Source organism: Takifugu flavidus, chromosome 2 (genome assembly GCF_003711565.1).
Source record: "Takifugu flavidus isolate HTHZ2018 chromosome 2, ASM371156v2, whole genome shotgun sequence".
Taxonomy (NCBI): domain Eukaryota; kingdom Metazoa; phylum Chordata; class Actinopteri; order Tetraodontiformes; family Tetraodontidae; genus Takifugu; species Takifugu flavidus.
In genome coordinates, this window is record NC_079521.1 from 6,014,470 (window position 1) to 6,037,124 (window position 22,655).

At 43.4% G+C, this 22,655-nt stretch overlaps 3 protein-coding genes across 4 annotated transcripts; 2 read left to right on the forward strand and 1 right to left on the reverse strand.

Moving 5' to 3' along the window:
• Window positions 1-691: 691 nt before the first annotated feature.
• On the forward strand, window positions 692-4,314 carry nudt19 (nudix (nucleoside diphosphate linked moiety X)-type motif 19). The gene is made up of 3 exons (XM_057025196.1): window positions 692-1,576; window positions 1,985-2,195; window positions 3,008-4,314. The coding sequence occupies exons 1-3, from the start codon at window positions 797-799 to the stop codon at window positions 3,199-3,201; spliced, it is 1,185 nt and encodes a 394-aa protein (XP_056881176.1). The 5' UTR covers window positions 692-796; the 3' UTR covers window positions 3,202-4,314.
• Window positions 4,315-5,320: 1,006 nt separating this feature from the next.
• On the reverse strand, window positions 5,321-7,564 carry si:ch73-167i17.6 (regulator of G-protein signaling 9-binding protein). The gene has a single exon (XM_057025227.1). It carries the CDS (start codon window positions 6,828-6,830, stop codon window positions 6,093-6,095), a length of 738 nt encoding a protein of 245 aa, XP_056881207.1. The 5' UTR covers window positions 6,831-7,564; the 3' UTR covers window positions 5,321-6,092.
• A 5,802-nt stretch (window positions 7,565-13,366) lies between these two features.
• Window positions 13,367-22,655, forward strand: zdhhc7 (zinc finger DHHC-type palmitoyltransferase 7). 2 transcript variants are annotated; one of them, XM_057025202.1, is made up of 8 exons: window positions 13,367-13,549; window positions 13,764-13,888; window positions 17,862-18,212; window positions 18,452-18,576; window positions 18,709-18,805; window positions 18,910-18,991; window positions 19,495-19,625; window positions 19,912-22,655. In XM_057025202.1, exons 3-8 carry the CDS (start codon window positions 17,868-17,870, stop codon window positions 20,092-20,094), a joined length of 963 nt encoding a protein of 320 aa, XP_056881182.1. In that variant the 5' UTR covers window positions 13,367-13,549; window positions 13,764-13,888; window positions 17,862-17,867; the 3' UTR covers window positions 20,095-22,655. The 2 variants fall into 2 exon arrangements, with proteins under 2 accessions (XP_056881182.1, XP_056881181.1); XM_057025201.1 differs by lacking the exon at window positions 13,764-13,888.

Here is a 22,655-nt window from a genome sequence, read left to right on the forward strand (position 1 = left end):
TCCAGCAGAGCATCCTATTTCCCCAGTTAGGTTTTTTGTGTCTTATTGGAGCCATACTTCAGTGCAACAATGACAGATATTCTTCTAGAACTTTATTTCATCAAGAGTCCTGGTTGTACCAAATCTATATTTCAGAATGATGAGGCCTGCACTCACGTGAACATTAAGCAACAGAAATATTTTGTAGCCTTCACTAGATATTTGTCTAAATGGCTTTCCCCTGAGCTTCAGAGGCTGATCTCTCAAGCTAATTTCTTTGGTTTTTTTCTTACATGCTTTGTCAAGCAGTGAGGCTTTATAATTACAATGTCTGTCCAGATTAATCCCAATCATCTGAATTTACCACAGGTGGACTACAATCAATAGTGTAGAAATATTTCAAGGATCACGAAATAATGGAAAAAATGGTTGTATCAAAGATCCTATATTAATGCATTAGTATATCAATTTTTGGAGGGTTTTATGTGGGGGACAGGCTAATAAATTGTCAAAAATGAATTCTAAAATTCGGTTTTCTGCGTTTTATTTAATAAAAAATGTTTTTTGATTGGCATCAAAAAGTGTAAAAAAGTAGAATGAGAAAGCTGCACTCAATGCAAAAGATGGAACCGCTGTTTCATGTGGTCATTTGGCCAATAGGTGGCAATAGCTGCTCCAACAAGCGTGCAAAGGAAGCGTTTGGCGTCTTGACGTCACTTCCAGCAAAAACAAACCAGTCGAGGCTGTGGGCACGCGGGTACAGCAGGACCAGCAGCTTCCTTATGTCAAGTGAGAAAAAGGAAGAAGCCGCTTCACAATGAATACAGCGCTGAAATACTGGAAGGAGGCGGCCACTCTCATCTTAGCCGCCGGTCACAGACGCGGGGCGGACTGTTTATCTTCAACGACCCTGGTGACCGCCACTCCGGGATCACCGCTAGACAGCAGGTCACACCTGCCGCACAACCCCCGCTTTGATTACGACATTTTAATGCTCCAGAGAAGTAGTAAGAGTGGATTTATGCCCAATGCTTACGTGTTTCCAGGCGGTGTGGTCGACTCCTCGGACTTCTCGAGTGAATGGTTGGACATTTTTAAACAGTTGGTTGACCCTCCTAATTTTGGGTTGAGAAATGTCAGGCAGCATTTGGAGACTCGACCTCCAATCTTTGCCACAGACCGAGTGAAGCTGGGCTCCCCAATCCCTGGAGAGGTTGCATTTCGAATTTGCGCCTTGAGGGAGACTTTTGAGGAATCTGGTGTGCTCCTTGTGGTGTCTCACCAGGAGAAGGCCCGTTTATCTCGAAGCATGAAGGACACATGCGCCTCCCATCCACTGCTAGATAACGAAGTGAAGATACCCAGCACCGAACTGTCCAAGTGGAGAACACTGGTGAACGAAAACCCGTCAAACTTCATCAGAATGTGCAAGGAGTTGCAAGTGTTGCCCAACATCTGGGCTTTACATGAGTGGAGCAATTGGTTGACTCCTGTAGGCCGATATGGCATGAGCAGGTTTGACACCGTGTTTTTCATCTGCTGCCTGAAGGACATCCCTCACACACGACACGATGAAAAAGAAATTGTGAAATATCAGGTGATAAATCCCATTCATTCCATACATACATTGGCAATAGCAACGTGATCTACTGGGTTATTATGCAAGACTTATGTTTATTGTGGACTGGGGTAAAGCCCTCAAAAAGCTGCTGAGATGGTAGCATTATGATGATCCATCATCCTTGACAGTCAGCTCGGGGGACTTGTCTCTAAATTTATCATTTTGTTTCACATCGTCGTAATACAGACTGAGTACTCTTTTCCTTTACCCAAGCTCTGACACAACAAAGCAGTCACTTTCATAAAAAACAAGGCACCACGCTCAGCAGGAGCCTCAGTGATGAGCACATAGTGAGCTCCTCAAACATATTCTGCCGTCTCCTTCAGGAGTGGTTGTACTGATGGTCTTTTTTTAAAACATATATTGTAACACTGTCTGTTTCAGTGGTCCACACCGTCGCAGATCCTTCAGAGTTTCCAGGCGGAACAGTTTTGGATTGCCCCCCCACAGTTTTATGAACTTAGCCGCATGTGTCAATTGCCTTTTCTACTCGATCTTCACAACTTCTCTAGCAAGCGTGCCACCGAAGGCTGTGAACACTGGCTGCCTGTTCTCTCAAAAGATGACCACAACAGACCAGTTTCTCTGCTGCCAGGTAGGAAACTCCTGTCTCACCATTATGAAAGTCCAGCAGTACTGAAACATGTCATTCTGTATTAACACTTAGCCAAACCTCAGACATGCAGCATTTTAACTATGTTAGAGGTCAGCCAATAGTGTCTTTGTTCTTACATTTGTTGATAAATGTTCTCTGGCAACCAGATGAAAGAAATATAATCTGCAGGTTAGAAAAGGTAATCTGGACTTCTTTGTAATTGTGTGTTAGAGGTGTTTTCTTCAGTTGTAACTAACTGCTGGAATCCTCTGATATCCTGCATCACTTAATATTATCGTTGGTGGTCACTGACATCAGGAAGGGGATGAGGACCCTGTTGGATAATGAAATTCTTTTAATCCCTTTATAGGAATTATGTTAATTTTCCTTGTTAAAAGCCCCCAAAACTGGTTGAAACTCTTTCTGTTTTGAGTCAGATGCTTTTTAATAATACAAAAATGAATTCTGTAATCACAAATCAAGTTGTAACTTTAAATTGCTGTTACTGAGTTCAGATTGTCTTATCGTGAGTTTACACATTTTTGAAATAACTAATTGCTTTGTTAAATTAGCCTGAATTTGTGCTGAATACTTCAGGAATAATGGTACTTTTCCATGTCTTGTGTATGTGATCACCAGTGCAGGGTTCTTAAACACATGCATGAACATTTCTAAGGTCCCTCTTGCAGCCATGGTCATGTCAAACTGAACAGGTCGCTCAGATGGAATAGGATTAAAGGTCGGCAGGGTGAGGTTAGAATGGGATGTCATCAACAATGTGACTAAAAGCAATTTTATCTGCTTTCTTTCAGGTGACAAACTCTATTCTATGGACACGTCAGGAGAGTCCAGGCAGGGAATGAGCGCACAAGATTGTGGACTTCATCGCATGGTGATTTTAGGTTCCCACAGTTTAAATCTGCAGGTCAGCATTACACCCAAGTACAATCACCTGGCACCTGTTACAGGACCGGTCGGCTCTCATGATCCAAACAGTCACCTTTGACGCAACTCGGCAGCTCCAAATCTACAACATCTACATAGACATTCTGAATGATCACTGTGTTAAAGTTTCCTTCAAGTGCCACAGAATTGTGATGGTGCCAGTCTGGTCAGTGAGCAAGAACAGACCTCTGATGGGAAATGTCTCGCCAAAATATGGCGTCCTAAATCACACAGCAACAATGAAATGAGACAGAGAAATAGTTGCTAGTTTTTATTCTATTCATCACAATCATAATCAGTGTTTATAACTGATATGCCTTCTTTGTACCCTTATATTGATGGAGGCATCAGAGGTTTTACCATTTTACCAGCTTTAATTTCCAGTATCATGGAAACTTCTGCCAGTTTCCTGCTGGGTGTGTAGGGGACATGTCACTCACCAAGTGGCTGGGTACCTGTTTGAACATGAGTTATTGAGAGCATCAACGCAAATCTGTCTGCTCTATTTGCTGGGTGGTCACATCTGGTGATCTGCAATGTCGTGGCTATTGGGAGGAAGCAGCCTCTGCTGGACCCCGGAGACAGAACACCCGTCATCGTTCTGTTGACATCTCCATTGGAAAGCATGTAGAGTGTTTCTATGGCAACTCACAGCCTCACAAGCCCACCACCTCCATCCAGAAGAGGCAGAGCAGTTCATGCAATTTCCAAGCGACGGAACAGAGCTGATAATGGTGCATCTTTTAACTTTATAGCCTCTGAACTGTTCACATAAGAAATGTGATTTACTCAGCCCTAAAGTATCGGTCTTTAGGTCAAATGAAGCATGAAGCATAAAAGTTTGACAGTGTATCTATTTTGGGAAGCTGCCTGCTTGAGAGATTTTTAAAGTCAATTTTGAAACTCCTGAACCTTTGATTGTCTCCTCATGTTTATAACAAACTGTTCTAACAGCTATTTAAAACACTTTCCTTTTCTCATGTTTAATAAAACAATGTTATTTTTGGATCCGATGAGGACAGTTTTCAGTCTGTGATTTTCAGAGATTTATCAGATATCAGCGGATCATAATGTGGACAAGGATTAAAGAAAGATTAGAAATCATACATATGAGAGTGAAGTCGTGTTGTTTTACACACATAATGTATATTTAATAAAGGTTCTCTTGCGGACAGCTTGATTTTGAGTTTTTGCAAAATGAAAAATAAAATTGATCCTTTGGGATGAATGAACGTAGTAAACCTTCAGTTGTGTCCAAATAACACGGGTGTTTTAACCATATTTTTCAAGGATGGACAGAGGTGATGGGTGAAGTCCTCATTTCTCAGCTGACTTCATGTTGAGTCTGAGTAATTCCGGATGAGATTTCTGAATTCATTATCATCTTTCTGCTGCGTATAAAAGACTGGCTTTGCTGTCAACCAATAGTAAATGTACATAACTCTACATTTGCACTAAAGAGTAAAATGTTCTTAAGCAATTTTTGTATCTCGCTCATATTTCAAATGTCAGTTCATCAGCGTGGCTTTAGCAGCTGCAGCAATGCTGTAAACTCCAGTTTCTCCAGGATTCATTGATGAACGGTGATCATGGACTGGCTCAATATTACATGATCAATACTCTAGCAAACAAAGAGAGTTTGGCAAAAAGCCCTATTTCTTACTGTGCCCTTTAACCTGGAGCACTAAAGCAGCATCTGAAGCTGATCCCAGTAAGGGATTTATTGTATTTCAAGGACACTTCAAACGAGCGTCTTTGGAAAACTGGTCCTGCGTTTAATGGTCCAGTCAAGGCTTTAGGGAATGCTTCTTTTACTCTTCACTAAATCCTTAATAGTCACAAGTCTGCTCAGTGAGCTTTGCATGATTTTGCATTATGATTGCTTGTGTTGAAAGGAAAAGATACATTAACGTAAATATCACATGCAGAATTATTTTTTCACTGACGAAGGGGAGGCTTTAGCTGAGAGTCTTTGGCTCACCTACATAACAGGCCACAAATACCTTCAAAGACTCTTACAACTAAATCCATTAGGGAGATAAAGCATCTGTTGACCCTCTGTAAAAATCACTATTTTATCACAAAGGTGCTTACACATAAGATACACACCCCCCCATCCCAATATGGCATCTAATGTATGTCACTGCAAACCTGTATTTCCTGCAAACTACACGCCAACATTATCGAAGTGTTTTATAATTTTATTAAAATAAATATAAATGTCCAATATATAACACAGTGATCTGTCATAGAAACCCTCTATTCACATGTTACATTATGTACATTCAGCACAGTAAAAATCCGGACCAGACAGGCTTGTTATCGGTTCGGTTCCACAGCTCTCATAAAAGGACATTGTGATTCGATGCAGTGAAGCAAAGAGTACAATCTGCCTGTGCAGGCATCTGTGTGTTAAAGCTGTGCAAACAAGAGTATGGAACAGTTTGGTTACATGCACAGTGTGAGCATGTGAGGAGCTCATCTATAACAGACTCTATACCGTTCCAAACCTATTTCTCTTCCTGGGGATGCAAATTGGTGAGTCTGGAATTCATAAACTGAAAGCATCAATCAGCAGAACGTGGACAGGGGGAATACTTAACAGTAGGCTACATTTACGCTTCAGCTTTTCCACTAATCCACTTGGATTACGTGTTATTTGTATCATCCAGATGATGGCCAGACACTGTCACGTAATTTTCCTCCCACTTCTTCCAAAAATACTATGACCCATTGCCCTCTTTAAAAATAGGCACCCTAATGATTTACAGAGTTCTTACTTTCTGCTGATTGACACACACATCTACATTCTATCTAGCACAACCCTTTAACTTTTGTCTCATACCCATAAAACAGCCCTTTCTCCCCTTGCGTCCAGCACCTCCTGCCTCTGGGGCCCCTCATGGCTCCCGGTACTGAGTCTTCCTGTGTGGGCCTGCAGGTTCAGGCAGGTTACATATTGATGACTAAATATCCCAGAACCACCGCTACGGCGACGATAACGAAGAAGCCAGCCACCGCACAGATGGAGGCCAGGCCAGCATCCCTGCTGCCCCCTGCTTCTTCCTCCTTGGGCTCTTCCTCGCAGATGGAGATCACCCCCACGGAGGAGTTCCCCACACTCATGTTGGACTTGAGCTCCGCGCCTGCCTCCTGCTTTGCCTCCACAGCCCATGGAGCCACCTGTACCTTCATCTCCATCTCCTCCATCATCTGGCTCACCTGGCTGATTTCGGAGCGGAGTTCCCGCAGGTCGGTGGTGTCGATGTTGCTGTCCGCCTCGTACTTCATGTTCTGCACGCTCATTGCACGGGCGGCCACCGTGGTGGTGCTGCCGGTCATTCCCGTCTGGATAAGGTGACGGGTCGGCACCTTGAGGGGGAAATCCTGCCCTATCTCCAGGGACCTTTTCATGTCCACCTCCAGGAGCTCCATACTGCTGGAGAACAGCACCCACAGCCGCTCATACTCGGCGCGGTCGTCTTTGCTGATGCTCTTGTCTTTGAGCAGAGAGGTCAGTTTAGTCCTGTTGGCCACGGCCAACTCCTGCGCCTTTTTGCGGGTCTTCTTCAGCTCCTCTCGCAGGTTCTGGGAGTCCGAAGTGCTTCCGAGGGCGATGACTAAATGCCTGTAGCAGGCGGTCACTTTGTTCAAAGCATCCAGCATTGTTTTGCACTCATCTTTCCCCATAATGATAAAAGAATATCAAGCTACTCGATAAATATGACGAATAAACAGATGCGCGGGGAGAAACGACGCGCTGCAACTGACGGGACGTTAGTCTCTGTCCTTAGTTTCCACAGAACACCTCCAGCTCTACAAATCCCCTCAACGTACTGGTCAGTGCAAATTCCTCTCTATCCATCGTCCTTCCTGTCAACAAGCAGAGACCGAGCAGCTTAGAAATTAATGCGTCCGTAAATGGCTTTGCGGTACCTTTGAGCTACACCACTGGAGATCAAACCCCACTGAAGGGGCGCGGATGCCGATGAGACACGGGGGGGTAATGACAAACTCCTCCTTTTCTGTGGGGCAGAAAATGGGAATTAGCTACAGGTGGCATCCATCCACGCCTCAGCCTTTGGAGATGAGAAATAGAGATGTTGTGGTGAGCGTCGTAAAATCAGTCCCCTGGTAAGCAATGATAACGCGCGCACGAGAGAATGAGATCTCGTGGAGAAATTCGGTTGAATTCTAAATGGCGACAAAACGTCCTTAACAAATAAAAGGATCCTTTTTTTTTTTTTTTTGCTTTGTTTATCCGAAGGAAGAGAGCTGTCCACTTCTGCGCCCAATCAATGATGTTTAAATAGGCCTACCAGTAAGCGTCTTCCCTGGTCACATGTGCGCGCTGATCACGGCCATGTAGGCAGTGAATGATCCCGCGCCATCCTATTGGCTCGCTGGCACAGCGCTCCAGATCCAGGTGAGCCGCCATTGGCCGGACCGTCCTCGTGTGAGCGGGGCTTGGGCTCTGTCAGTCAGGACGTCAAATCACAGCCTGCCAGTTCTCATTAAGATCGTGGAATAAAATTGTCAGCCTCATCACCCAGACCAAAGAGTAAAGGCTTGTTTTTTATTCAGAGATGTCGGCACCATTCTCTGAGCTGATGTGTTGCCTTCACAGATCACACATAAATGAAAACTGTCAGATTGCTTCTAAATCATCATTCCACCCACTCTATTCTCTTTTTTAATGGTCTTGCAGGCCCAGACCGGCCTTCGCACACAGCACCGGCTGGTTAATGTGCCGTTTGCCTCTTGGCCCCCTGCTGTGTTGAGTGCAAGAGATGTATCAAGCTGTTGTCATGGTTTGCTCTTTTTGAATTATTGAAGCGGACGAGACCTAATGATCCTAATGAAGCAGAGGATGTCAGGACGACTGGCACCGTTTGCTGAGAATCTGTTTATCTCCAAAAAGTTCCCATCACAGGTGTTGAACGTGGATATGAGCAAATTCACATGTATTCATATTTAATGCTGTTGGATGTTGATGTCTAAGAACAAATATCTTGACCGAGTCACATGTTTTGCGAAGATCTTGGCAAATGCATCTTTTTCCCTTGAAGTAGGTCTCCATGACAACCTCTCATCTCTTGGCAAGCACTGTTCTTTTTGATTTGATTGGATTTTTTCAGGTTTTCAGTTATCAGCATCTCATGAATGTGGAATGTTAAAATATAAAATAAAAATTATTATTATTATTATTATTATTATTATTATTATTATTATTATTATTTATTATTATTATTATTTACTGTATATTAATGCTGATTGTACATCTGAGCTCACTCTCTGATCACCAGTAAATAAGAACAGTAAATAAGGTAGATGCCAAACTCAACTGTCTTCTGTAAAGAAGATTTAATTGTCTAACATTTATTAATTTTGCATTCTGGGCTGTGTGTTGTTGACATGCAGAGCACAGCTTGATGGTAGGAGGCTTGTTCAGTCAAAGGATGAAGAGATTTTCAGAAGTGAAAATCCCACATTAGACACGATGATACCCTACACATGCACAATATTATGACATATTTGAGGCACATTTGTGCAGAGGATTTTTCATGCAACAGAAAGTACAGGAGGAGACTTTATTTATTTGTTTGTTTATCTCAGCCTGTAACACTGAATTATGTGAATTTGAATTGTGTTGAGAAATCCCTGACAGATATCCCCAAGCTACAGAGGCTAAACTGGAGAGGAAACCAAGGTTGATGCTTTAGAACTTAGGTATAGGGCTGGCAAATGATGCCATGAAATTATCTAGAAAGGCTGTAATCCAGATTAGCAATTCCTAAAGTTCCTGGGGTTAGCTATCTAATGCCCTCTAATGTATCTTTTAATGGAGGCCCCTATCATTTTCTCTCATATAGAAAATGTTGTTTAAGGAGCAATAAGAGTACATTTAATGTGAGATAGTGGTATAAAAGGGTCAAAAATAGTATTTTCTCTGCAAGTGCAAAAATGCACATGTTAGAAATGGACATGTTATCTGGACATTTAATCCCAGTGAAAAGCTCTACAAACCACTATGTACATAAGTGTGGTGCAACAAAAACATTGTTTGACTTAAAAATACCCACAACACAAAAATAAACATCTTGAAATGCTTCAAATTGCTGCTAAGCTTCTCTGTGGAAAATATGATCAACTCCTGAATCCTCTCTCTGCACCTGTAGTGGACAACATCTCATTTTAGACATCAACATTTCAGAAGGGAATTGACGCTGGATGTGTGTTAATCTTACATGATGGAAAGATGACTTCGGCTTGGTGCCAATAAAAATGTTAGTAGAGATTATTTGAGCGTGTCTCAGATTTATACTCAACTAACTTGTTGCTCCTTTATTTAAGTGGTATTGCTGAGTTGGATTCTCGAAAAGAGGGAGGTGGGCGCTGCGTGTGTGTGTGTGTGTGCGTGTGTTTGTGTGTGTGTGTGTGTGTGTGTGTGTGTGTGTGCAAGAGAGAGGAGATACATCTGATGAATTATTGATGAACCTCACACACACAGCATAGCACGCATAGGTGGATTTAACCATGAGTCAGCCCCAACCTTGAAAATATGTCCCTGCAAGTATAGAAAAACACAATACGATATGATTTTTTGCCTGAGCCAATGCAACTTTTATGTAAGGGTTTTTAAAGGAAGGCTTTTCCTCACATATTTATGTGTGTGTGTGTGTGTGTGTGTGTGTGTGTGTGTGTGGTGTGTGTGTGTGTGTGTGTGCAAGAGAGAGGAGATACATCTGATGAATTATTGATGAACCTCACACACACAGCATAGCACGCATAGGTGGATTTAACCATGAGTCAGCCCCAACCTTGAAAATATGTCCCTGCAAGTATAGAAAAACACAATACGATATGATTTTTTGCCTGAGCCAATGCAACTTTTATGTAAGGGTTTTTAAAGGAAGGCTTTTCCTCACATATTTATGTGTGTGTGTGTGTGTGTGTGTGTGTGTTGTGTGTGTGTGTGTGTGTGTGTGTGTGTGTGTGTGTGGCTGTGTATTTCTGCGCAGAAGCTAAGCAATTTCTTTTAAAAATAGATCTACACATTGGTTATTCACCTTCTGAAAGGGGTCAGATAAAATGATGGATGCCACTCATGTCTACTTTAAAACGCAGCGTAAAAAAGTTTCTTTTTTTAATCCCTGCTTCAAATCCATGTGCTGAGTTGAACTCAGCAGAATCTTTCTCAGCTGCACAGTCTGCAGAATGTGAGTAAAGCCTTTAAAGTGGCCTCAGCCTTGGCAGTATTTTCAGGACGTCTGGGCTCAGGCTCTTTGGTGTGTTACTTTCTTTGCTAACTTAAGACCATCGACGCATCTGCTGCTCAATACTTAGATCTAATCCTATCATGCATGGAGGACTCCTGCCAGCAAAGGTGGTTTGAGAGGCCCAGTCAAGCAACTTTAATAATGATTTGGGGACTCGCCAGTACCAGAACTTGTGTGGCACTGAAAACATGAACAAGGAAAACAAGAAAACACAAGGATGTTTTTATTTTGCAGTTCCAATAAAACAAGCAGATTGTAATTCCCAGAAAGATCCTTTTAAACGGCTTCTAGTTTGGATTTGTGCAAATGAGGCCAAGATGGATGCAGCAGCAATAAGCCCTGCTTAAATTTAGCAGCAACTGTACCACAGCTCAGTTGTGTGGGTTCATCTACATGCCCAACATGGCAGTATTAGCAGGACCAAGACAGTGGTTCTGAGTCTTTTGCGTGCCAAGGAGCAACCAGGAGACACAGCAGGATCGATATCCACCTTCTCCTTGATGAACAGTCTCCAGTAGTGTTATGATGACTGACACTCTCCAACCGAACATGTGCTCACAAAGCTGCAGCGATTAGATCTGCTCCTTTCCATCTCTCAAGTGGAAGCATGTTCACCTGCACATGTGACAGTTTTGCAGCTCCCTCCATACTTCAAGTGTATCTGATTATCTGGTTATATTTCCTTGCAGCATGTCTCTCATCATACCTCATTCTCGCTCCCTAGTTTTGTCACTGATTAACCAACACTCACTGAAAATCACCTGGCTTCTTCTCTGTCTTTCTCTAGAGATTAACAAGGCTTTTCCATGCTCTGTGACGGCCCATAGACCATCTTTGCTACTGTTAAACCCACTAGTCTTTGGCTGCACCAGCCCTGCTTTTACACTTGCTCTCATTTATTTCTGTTTTAATTCTCCCTATCCTTTTCTGCACTAGTGCATGCAGAGTCCCACACCTTCTTTCCCCCTCACTTCCTCAAGCCTTTTCTGCTTTCCACTCCAATTTGATTCACTTCAGTTGTCTCCAAAAGCTTGTGTGTCAACAAAAAAAAGTGGACTGCACCAAAATGATAAAGCACACAGGGTCCCAAAATCCCATTATGACTTTATCTCTTAGATGAGCACTTTGCATTCATTATTTAATGGAATGCAAACATCCTGATTGCATCATTAAAACAATGTGGCCCTGCTTTTCTCTGGCATCCTCTGATGTGCACAGTGGTGCTGTAGAAAGCTGTTAGGAAGGTGCAACAGAACGTTTGCACGATGCTACTGTGGCTGCTCTTATGGCAGTCAGATGTTAGTCTAATGTAGACAGAAAGAGAGAGAGAGAGAAAATGGAAAGAGCCTCCATCCTCGGTCAGCCTTTAAGCTGCTTTAGAGGATTGCTGGGTATTTTTTTATCTGCCTCAGTGCCAAACATACAGCTGATATTGGCTGTGAACCAGGACAGGAGAGGGCAGAGACCACAAGCTTTCACTGCGTAGCTGCAGACATGGGACAGCCAAGGGTCAAGCTGCTGCTCGGGGCCTTATAATCGACTCTTTAGGAACACTAAAAACAGAATCAATATTATACACTGTTTTGTCACTATTACTTTTAGTATAAATCATATATATGATGTGACATAACTGTGGCAACATATTAAATGGTTCCAAAGCAACGTGCCAGGCAGATGGCGTTAATAATGTTAATATTTACTATTAATATCTGGATTTATGAAATACATAAACGTGTCCACTGAACAACTGGTTCTTTTCCAGCTTTTCCCCTTTTCTGGGGAAACAACAACAATATTAATTGATATCAATTTTATACTGTGAATATAAAATTCTAATTAATAAATGCAATCCAATTATATTTTAATGTCCCACTTATTATAGCAAAGTATGAAACCACGACATCAGAAATTCGGATAGTTATTCGTTTGCTATAGAAAGACGGAAGAGAAAAATCTTTTTTTTTATAATGATCATCCTCATGTAAATGGGGCAGTAGTAGCTCAGTCTGTTGGAAACTAGGCTGAGAAGCAGAGGGTTCTTGTTTCGAGCCCCAAGGCAGACTAAACATGGAAGGGTTCTGGTAATAGGGGAAAGTGCCAGAATACCTTCAGAGCATTGCCCAGCTAACCTTGAGCAAGGTACTGAACCTCCCCAGTGTTCATATAGGGCCCTGCAATGAACTGGCAACTCATCCAGGGGTATACCCTGCCTTTGCCCTTTGTATACCCTCCCAGTATCTCTGAAAGGGATAAAGCAGAAGAATACGAGACGAGATCTTCATGTAAACATCACATTTTAGTTATTGATTGATTATTGATAAGCTCATTCGCTGACTTCAGCTGCGTCGCCTCGTGGTCATTTCAGGAAATTACATTTTTGCTTATATCTTCAAGATGACGAAAAACTCAACCTGACTGACGACAGGTGATATGGTCTTTATCAATTTGTTTTTATTATCTTTGTTTTTTATAATGTTAGTCCTCCTTACAGCAAATTCCTAAACAATGAAAATGACGCGAATAACGGGAAAATAACTTAAAGATAGACAGCTGATTTATGTGCTGTGATGATTGACGTCAATTGGTTAACTCCTATCTTTAACAAAAGGAAAGAGACCTGTAGGATTATTAACCCGTCACTGGACTTAACCACTACAAATAAAATAAGAAAACAGTTTAACTCACGCAGTTTTAAAGTAAATGTAAAATCAAACAACCATATCGTCAGTTGTGCAATGTATAGATACGTACATTCTCTGGATGTTTTAACTGATTTTTATAGTCGTATAGTAACATGTTCGCAGTTTCTAACTACGACTCTGGTACAATGAACACTGAAACGAGGCGATTCCATTTGTGCAGCAGCTCTTGTGCAGCACCGAACACAATCGCCAACGATTCACCGGACCTGCGCGGACTATTTGCCGGAAATTCACGAACGATTCCGGAGAAATACGAAACGCACCCGGAAGCGCGGTTGATTGTTGCTGGTCGCTGTCAGTCCCTTGTTACAGAAATGTGTTGCTTCTCCAGCTGTCGGGGCTGTGTTAGAGATGGAATTTTGATCACTGAGGTCATCTTAACATGTTAAAATGACGACCGCGTTTAAATAAACTCCGACTTATTGAGGTATGTAGTTCAACATGTTCTGACAGAGATTGCGCTTTCACCTCGTCTGTAGCATACATTGTTAGCATGCTAACATGTTAGCTTCTTCTTTCTTGTAGCTGGTCGTTAGCAAAATCCATCCCGTGGAATGCGTGTGAAGTATTGGACTAGCAAACTGCTGGTGCTGCTGCTGCGTGTGGGAGCGTGTGCATGAGCGTTTTCTTTATCGTTCCAGTTATCAATACAGCAGGGATGTGAAGAATCTCAGTCACACCCCTCCAAATGACCCGAAGACGTAGGAGTATTGTTAACATCCCCCACCCCCTTTCGGGCAGACCGTCAATTTGAAATCGTTTCTATGTATGCATACTCATACCATTAATATTGTCCTCGTCACATAGAATTTGTAGGATTATGTGTGTTTGCTTGACTACAATAGCAGCAGAAAGATTTGCTGATCAAAGCATTGCATCTTGCAGTGTAATTAGTTCACCAGCTAAAAATCAAGTGCTCAGTGGAAAAACTGTTATTCAACAGAGCTGCAGTGTCACTGTTTTGTGAGTTGTTATGGTGAATGGGTGTGTTTAGCATTCACATAGCTTGTTAATCCTCTCTGTACCTTTCTGTCATGCGTCTTGTTGGGATATTTTTAATTTGTAATGAGTTTTTAACAAAGTATTGTTGAATTCATTCCAGTCTTTTGTAGTTGTCCATCCATCCATCCTCTACCGCTTATCTGGGGTCGGGTCGCAGGGGCAACAGCCTAAGAAGAGAAGCCCAGACTTCCCTCTCCCCAGCTACTTCCAGCTCATCCGGGGGGATCCCCAGGCGTTCCCAGACCAGTCGAGAGACATAGTCTCTCCAACGTGTCCTGGGTCTTCCTGGGGGTCTCCTACCGGAGGGACATGCCCTGAACACCTCACCAGGGAGGCGCCTAGGGGGCACTAGGTGCCCAAGCCACCTCATCTGGCTCTTCTCAACGCGGAGGAGCAGCGGCTCTACTCCGAGCTCCTCCCGGATGGCAGAGCTTCTCACCCTATCTCTAAGGGAGAACCCAGCCACCCTACGGAGGAAGCTCATTTCGGCCGCTTGTACCCGTGATCTTGTTCTTTCGGTCATTACCCAAAGCTGATGACCATAGGTGAGGGTAGGAAGGAAGATCGACCGGTAAATTGAGAGCTTCGCCTTTTGGCTCAGCTCTCTCTCTCTTTACCACTTTACCACTCTTTACCACCGCACCAATCCGCCTGTCGATCTCCTGCTCCATTCTTCCCTCACTTGTGAACAAAACCCTGAGGTACTTGAGCTCCTCCACTTGGGGCAGGATCTCCTCCTTGACCTGGAGAAGGCACTCCACCTTTTTCCGGTTGAGAACCATGGCCTCGGATTTGGAGGTGCTGATTTTTCATCCCAGCCGCTTCACATGCGGCAGCGAACCGATCCAGTGATAGTTGGAGGTCACGGGCCGATGACGCCAACAGGACCGCATCATCTGCAAAAAGCAGAGACCCGATCCTGAGGTCACCAAACTGGACCCCCTCAACACCATGACTGCACCTAGAAATTCTGTCCATAAAAATTATGAACAGAATCGGTGACAAAGGGCAGCCCTGGTGGAGACCAACCCTCACTGGAAACGAGTTCGACTTACTGCCAGCAATGCAAACCAAACTCTGACACCGATCATACAGGGAGCGGACGGCCCGTATCAGGAAGCCCGACACCTCATACTCTCGCAGGACCCCCCGAGGGACACGTTCGAATGCCTTCTCCAAGTCCACAAAACACATGTGGACTGGTTGGGCAAACTCCCATGCACCCTCGAAGACCCTGCTGAGGGTGTAGAGCTGGTCCACTGTTCCACGCCCAGGACGAAAACCACATTGCTCCTCCTGAATCCGAGGTTCAACTATCCGGCGGACCCTCCTCTCCAGTACCCCTGAATAGACCTTACCAGGGAGGCTGAGGAGTGTGATCCCCCTATAGTTGGAACACACCCTCCGGTCCCCCTTCTTAAAAAGAGGGACTACCACCCCGGTCTGCCAATCCAGTGGCACTGCCCCCGAGTCCACCAGCGGGTTCGGGCATTTCCGCCACGACAGGCACCAACCACCTTACGGCCACAGCGCCGGTCAGCCGCCTCAACAATGGAGGCACAGAACATGGTCCACTCAGACTCAATGTCCCCCGCCTTCCCCGGGACTTGGTCAAAGCTCTCCCAGAGGTGTGAATTGAAGCTCCTTCTGACGGGAGACTGCCAGGCATTCCCAGCAGACCTTCACAATACGTTTGGGTCGGCCGGGTCTGTCCGGAATCCTTCCCCACCATCGGAGCCAACTCACCGCCAGGTGGTGATCAGTTGACAGCTCCGACCCTCTCTTCACCCGAGTGTCCAGAACATGCGGCCGCAAATCCGATGACACGACCACAAAGTCGATCATCGATCTGCGGCCTAAGGCGTCCTGGTGCCAAGTGCACATGTGGACGCCTTTATGCCTGAACAAGGTGTTTGTTATGGACAATCTGAGACGAGCACAGAAGTCCAATAACAAAACACCATTCGGGTTCAGATCGGTGAACTGCTGTTTCGGCCATAGGCACAAACAACAGTCAGGATCTGTCCCCCCGAAGGCGAAGGGAGGCTACCCTCTCATCCACCGGGGTAAACTCCAATATACAGGCACTGAGCTGGGGAGCAAAGAGAATTGCCACCCCTGCCCGTCGCCTCTCACCATCGGCAACTCTAGAGTGGTAGAGAGTCCAACCCCAATCGAGAAGACTGGTTCCAGAGCACTTGCTGTGCGTTGAGGTGAGGCCAACTTTGTCTAGTCGGAACTTCTCAACCTCATGCACCAGCTCAGGCTCCTTTCCCACCAGAGAGGTGACATTCCATGTCCCTAGAGCCAGTTTATGCAGCCGGGGATTAGACCGCCAAAGTCCATGCCTTCGGCCGCTACCCAAAACACAATGCACCCGACCCCCTTGGCCCCTCCTGCAGGTGGTGAGCCCACGGGAAGGGGGTCCCATGTTGCCTCTTCGGGCTGTGCCCGGCTGGACTCCATGGGCAGAGGTCCGGCCACCAGATGCTCGCCAACGTGCACCACCCCCAGGCCCGGCTCCAGGAGGGGGCCCCGGTGACCCGCATCCGGGCAAGGGAAACTTGAGACCAATATTGTTATTCATCATTAGGGGGTCCTGGGCTACGCTTTGTCTGATTCTTTACCTGTCTGATAAAACATAAATCACTTATCCAAACATTGTTATTTGCTCTTAGCACGCTAGCATTTCTCATCCATTTGTAGGCTTTCTGTTAGTGTTGACCCGGAAATTAATTTTTCACAATTGCTTGCATATTAGTTTTTTCAACTTTTGTGTCAATGTCATGCTATGGGACCAGCCATAGTAGGTAGCAGATGGATAGATGCATGAAAAATCTATGAGCTTTGAGTTGATCTGAGCATGATAACGGAGAACTGACAGATAGTTTGACAGGCAGATGAGAAAACATGGGAGTGTGTGAAGCACCTCCCTTTTATTGCTTGTAAGAAAACCAATGTGACTCACACTGGCCAATATCTCCTTAAAGTTCTGCAACCTTATAAACTCCTAGTGGCGGACATATTTAGGATACCTGTAGATAGCACAACTAACGTGTGCTTATCACAAAACACTTGCTTTCTACCTCAAGAGTGACTTATTGTGCATGATGGAAAATGGGTTTCCATTTGAAACATTCATATGTGCTCTAATCTGATAGCTGAAAGACAGCAGAAAAGATCAACATCATCGCTGATGATTACCCACCATAACAAAATGCACTTTAATGAATCAGAAATACAACTATGAAAAGTAGCCACAAATATTAATTTCCCTCCCAAATTCATGACAAATATGACTTTTTTTTTTTTTTAGCTCTTTTTAAATTAGCACAAAGATTTGCATTATCATGACAGCAGGGTTATTTTGAGGGTTTCTAAATGATGATCCCTGTCTAACCTAAAAAGACCTGAGTGAAATCTATTCACTGTAAAGCTATCTCTTACAGAAGATGGACCAAACTTCCAGCGTGTAATATTTGACTGTAGCATGCACTGTGCCCCAGCAATATCTGTCAAAAGGAGCAGCGTTTTACTTAGTCGGTTTGCTTAATCCCCTATTTGTCTGAAATATCTTTTTGTCGTTACATACCTTGTCTGAGACACAATGCAATAATTATAGTTGTGAAATGGTGGAGGACTGCAAAAAATATTGTAATTAAAGATAATTGTTCTTCTTATGGGTAAACTTGGATATTTGCTCTAAATCTTGTTCCCTTTGATTTCTTTTAATGCAGAACAGGATGCAGTCTTCAAACCACCGACTGCGAGAGATGGAGCAGCACCACCCGCTGCTGTCTGCCGGGGCAGATGTGGAAAGTGGCACCCTGGCAGCTGGAGTCATTGTGGGGAACACCCATATGGGACAGGCGGCTGGGAACCGCACTCTGTGGTTCATCCATGACAGCTGCGGAATGGTGTGCGCCACTATGACCTGGCTCCTGGTGCTCTACGCTGAATTTGTGGTGAACTTTGTTATGCTGCTGCCGAGCAAGAGCTTCTGGTACTCACTGCTAAACGGGGCAGCCTTCAACTCCTTCGCCGTACTTGCACTGGCGTCACACGTACGCACCATGTTGACTGACCCGGTAAGGATGTCATGGACGGTAAAACTGGGGGAAAACAAACTCGAGAATTAAACTTTTACTAAAGTAAACAATCATAGCTCAGGGGTAAAATATGCAATGGAGTCAGTGTTTTCCTGATAATCAAGTCATTAAAGCTTGTTCTCCAATTAAGTAAAGCCGACAGGTAAAATCATTGTTTACAAAAGTAGACAATCTGAAAACTCTGGTTAATTATATAATTACACCTGGCTGTTCTTTAGGGTGCAGTTCCAAAGGGCAATGCCACCAAGGAATACATGGAGGGCCTACAGCTGAAGCCTGGTGAAGTCATCTACAAGTGTCCCAAGTGCTGCAGCATCAAACCTGAGAGGGCGCATCACTGCAGGTTAGTTCCATTGCTGTGTCCTGCTGTTAACAACCCAAACATCAAGTGACCTTCAAACTGCCAAATTTGCAGGCAAGTTTGGAGTCAGAATTATTGTCTAAAGTGAGGTAATGGTTTCTCTCCTCTGTGCAGTATTTGTAAAAGATGTATCAGGAAGATGGATCATCACTGTCCCTGGGTCAATAACTGTGTGGGAGAGAAAAACCAGAGGTTCTTTGTACTTTTCACTGTGAGTACACAACTATCTTGATTTAACAAATGTTTCAGTACTTACAGATTCGTATATTTTTCACACATTCATTTCTGTTCCTTTTTCCATTCCCATTTCTGCAGATGTATATAGCCTTGATTTCTGGTCATGCCCTGGGCCTCAGCGGTGTACACTTCTTCACCTGCATTAAAGTGCAGTGGAATGGTAAAAATCACCTTTGCACAAATTGTACGATGACTGTGACAATCAAGCAGAAGGTTAGAGAGATTTCCACGTGAATCAGAAGCACATTTATTTATGTAAGAGCCTGAACCTGCTGCATCCACGGAGACAGGAATGGCTGATTGCGCAACAGCTTTTCTCACGCCACAGTGACACGGGTTACTCCAGTTACACCACGCAACAGCACAGAGCTGGATCGAGCCATTCCTGCACGTCTGTTTGACAGTGTAAAGCAGGGAAGCAGAAAAGGCTTGTTAAGGTTTCTGTGAAATGTGCAGAATGGCAGATGTTCATTCATTTTGTGGTTAACTGTAGCTTTGTATTTAGGAGTAAGCATACTTTTAAGCATGCAAGTATAAATTTGAACTTTGAGAGATTACCTGTAAAGTTTTATTTAACTGTCCGTGTTTTAAAAGGGTGGAACATGGATACAAGTGTAGGCTCCCTTTAAAATGTAATTCAAAATTTTCTGTTTCTGTGAGCAGAGTGCAGTGACTTCTCTCCGGGGGTGTCTGTGTTGCTGCTGATCTTCCTCTGTCTTGAAGCCATCCTCTTCCTCACATTTACAGCTGTCATGTTTGGGACACAGATCCACTCCATCTGCAATGATGAGACGGTCAGTATATACTCAGCAGTTTTGTTTTTGTCTGAAGGGGATCTTTGGGAAAACACTTTAAATGAACCTAAAAGAAAGACAACAAACCAGTTTATGGTTTACTCTTAAACCTGCATGTCTAATTAATTGCAATGATTTTTTTTCCCCCCGAAAATAGTCCACTTGGGCTGGTATTATATGTACTGAGTTTATTTATTTGCCTGAGGAAAGTGTAATTATTGGGAGCTGTTGTCTGAGAACTCAATAATGAGCATTTTATTTATGGAGCCCTTCAACTGTCTTACAGGAGATAGAACGCCTTAAAAATGAGAAACCCACATGGGAGCGTCGAATGAGATGGGACGGAATGAAAGCTGTATTTGGGGGTCCGCCCTCTCTTCTGTGGTGCAATCCATTTACAGGGCTGCGTCTGAGGCGCCTGATGCTGCTTCCGCATGGTCGCCGTGGAGGGTCAGAGTTTTCTGTCTGAGGAAAAGGGCTATGAAACTGTCTGGAGCAGAATTTCCTGTGTGCACTCACCTGGTATTGAGATGGACCCCCTCTTCCTTGAGGCTGTACTTGATGCTTGTGTCAGGGAGAGACAGGCTGGTCCACTGGCTACCAAGAAAAGCCTGTATTCAAACTCTCACACTGGAGACGACCCATTACCTTTGACAAGAACTCAAAATAACTCTAATCTTAATTCTTACCGGACCAGCATTTTTTCTGCATTTGGGTTTTGGTAAAGCATGCAGTATCTAACTCAAACACGTCTTTTAGTCCTTGAACACCATCCAAGGTGCTGTTTAAATTCAACATCTGCACTTCCAGTACACCGTTAAAGCAGATGTTTTTTCTCTGCAGCACATGTGAGTTAAGAGTCTTTTTTAAGTTCAGAAATTAATGTTTCATCATTACTGGAGCCAGACAAATGATCTCAGCGAGGAAGTGCCTCAGAATACATTATTGGACCCAGACACGGCCATGTCAGTTGAGGATGTGGACTACTCACAGGACACTCGAACTACAGGGTGCAGTGAACATGGAACCTCAAGATGCGCTGTTTTCATTTGCATGATTAACAGCGCAATCAGTCAGTATCTCGGTAAGGAAATGAGATGAACAGAAGACTGTGAAGGAGGCTCATTCTTATTCCAGACAATTACGTGGCTTTTCCGTCTCTTCTCCTTTGCCCTCTCTGTGATTCTTGAATCTTTGGGTGACTCTATATAGGCCTACATCATGTTTTTTAATGAATAACGTCTGAGTATCCATTATCACAGTGAGCAGCCTTTGCCAGTTAATGACATTGGCTTGTGGTCATATTATTTGGTTTCCTTCTATGTTCATAAGTCTGTGATACAATCACACCTACTTGCTGCTTCATGTTTCTGCAACTAGTGACCTGTGATTCACAGTGAACAACTGAATGTTATTAAGTTTTGTTGCATAGACACACATTATCTTCTGTAAAAATAAAATAATAATAATTAAAAAAATATATATATAAAGGAAAAAAATAAAACTGCTGGCTGCTTGTGTAGAGTAGAATCCAGACGGGAAAGACCTCAGAGCATAAAAACTGACAAAACCTCAATGGAGCAAGGCATGGTGGCATTGCATGCTTTCTGGCCAGTGTGTGGTGTTGCTAGCACAGCCTCTGTGCTGGCTCATTGGGAGCTCATTCAGATCCACAGGGCTGAGCTCCATTGTGCAGTCAGTCTTTTGAATTGAAACAAAGCTGCTTTGCTTAAAGATGGCTCCTTGTTAAGACTTAGTACTGCAACAAAGTTTCAGGGAACAGATGCTTGTGAGGCCTTTCCTGCTGCAGAACTGTCAGGTCTGTGTCGTGTGGTGGCAGCAGAGACTCTCCCTGTGTTTCAGAGTATATATCCATGCCTCTAAACTCATTCAGTCAAGTGAATGTATCCACTCAAAGGGTTTTTGTGACACAAAGGTTTTTTTTGTTTTTTTTAAACTGCACAACTTCACACAATCAGTGGGCCTTCTATTAGCTGGTGTTCAGGTTGTTTTTAACCAGGCCTTCGTTCATGGAAAGGTATTATCAAAGTATTGTTGAAATGACACATTTAAATCCAGAATATCTGATTTTATCTTGCGTTTGACAACACACTGTTTGTTCTCATCGGTGCTTGGAACAAGCTCCTTGGTTTATACTAAACGGCACATGTGATCTAATGAACACGCTGCTGTGGAAATGTTTAATGTCAACTTTGTGGGGCAAAGCACTGAACGGTCATGGAGCTCAAGTGGTTTCTTTGACACTAGATAAGTCTTGTTGGATGACTTTAGGAACAGTTTCACAGTTACGCTTTCCTTTCAGATGTGTAAACTGAAAAAGCTGTCGTTTCAGGTGGTGTGAAGACCTGTCTGATAAACACTATATAATGCTTTTACAATATGATATAAATCAAAAGAAGGAACAAGGAATATTATTATATTGATTAGAACTATTATAGTGATGACTGAGCAGTAATATACTGTATGTTGAAGTACTTGGCACTAGAATAGTTCTTTCATAAACTCAGATGCTGCAATTAAAATAACGGGATTCATTTTCAGGGTATAAAGTGTTATATTCACTCAGCAATAGAATAAATCTTTGATGAGTTCTGGAGGGTTGTACCAGGAACTGTACTTTCTTCTGCTATTTAAATAAGTACAATCACAAACATACAGATGTGCAACGACTCTGGAGACCACTACTTCATCATTCTGTCAAAGGTCACTCTGGTTAAAGATTTATACAGAAAATCTAGGATAAAGGATGTTTTAATATATTATGTCAAATGTTATTAGAGGTTAATGCTTGTCCACAGAATAATCATCATTGCCTTGAATGGTTGAGAAAGGTGATATCTCCTCAAGAACAAATGCCCCTCAACTTTATTAAGGAACTTTAAAGGTTGTTACAAACTACATATAAAATTGAATGTTTGTTTTTTTTTAAAAATGTGATATCTTGCAAAGTCTTCTGTCATTAATGTGACCCTTTTACATAATAAACTTGAATAAAGTTGGAAACAGTGA

Bases quoted from the DNA above. Each gene is read 5' to 3' on its own strand.
- nudt19 (XM_057025196.1), top strand. From the start codon at position 797: ATGAATACAGCGCTGAAATACTGGAAGGAGGCGGCCACTCTCATCTTA. The intron at 1,577-1,984 runs GTGATAAATCCC...TGTCTGTTTCAG, and splicing joins AAGAAATTGTGAAATATCAG to TGGTCCACACCGTCGCAGAT. The intron at 2,196-3,007 runs GTAGGAAACTCC...GCTTTCTTTCAG, and splicing joins ACCAGTTTCTCTGCTGCCAG to GTGACAAACTCTATTCTATG.
- si:ch73-167i17.6 (XM_057025227.1), bottom strand. From the start codon at position 6,830: ATGGGGAAAGATGAGTGCAAAACAATGCTGGATGCTTTGAACAAAGTG.
- zdhhc7 (XM_057025202.1), top strand. From the start codon at position 17,868: ATGCAGTCTTCAAACCACCGACTGCGAGAGATGGAGCAGCACCACCCG. The intron at 18,992-19,494 runs GTAAAAATCACC...TTCTGTGAGCAG, and splicing joins CATTAAAGTGCAGTGGAATG to AGTGCAGTGACTTCTCTCCG. The intron at 19,626-19,911 runs GTCAGTATATAC...ACTGTCTTACAG, and splicing joins CCATCTGCAATGATGAGACG to GAGATAGAACGCCTTAAAAA.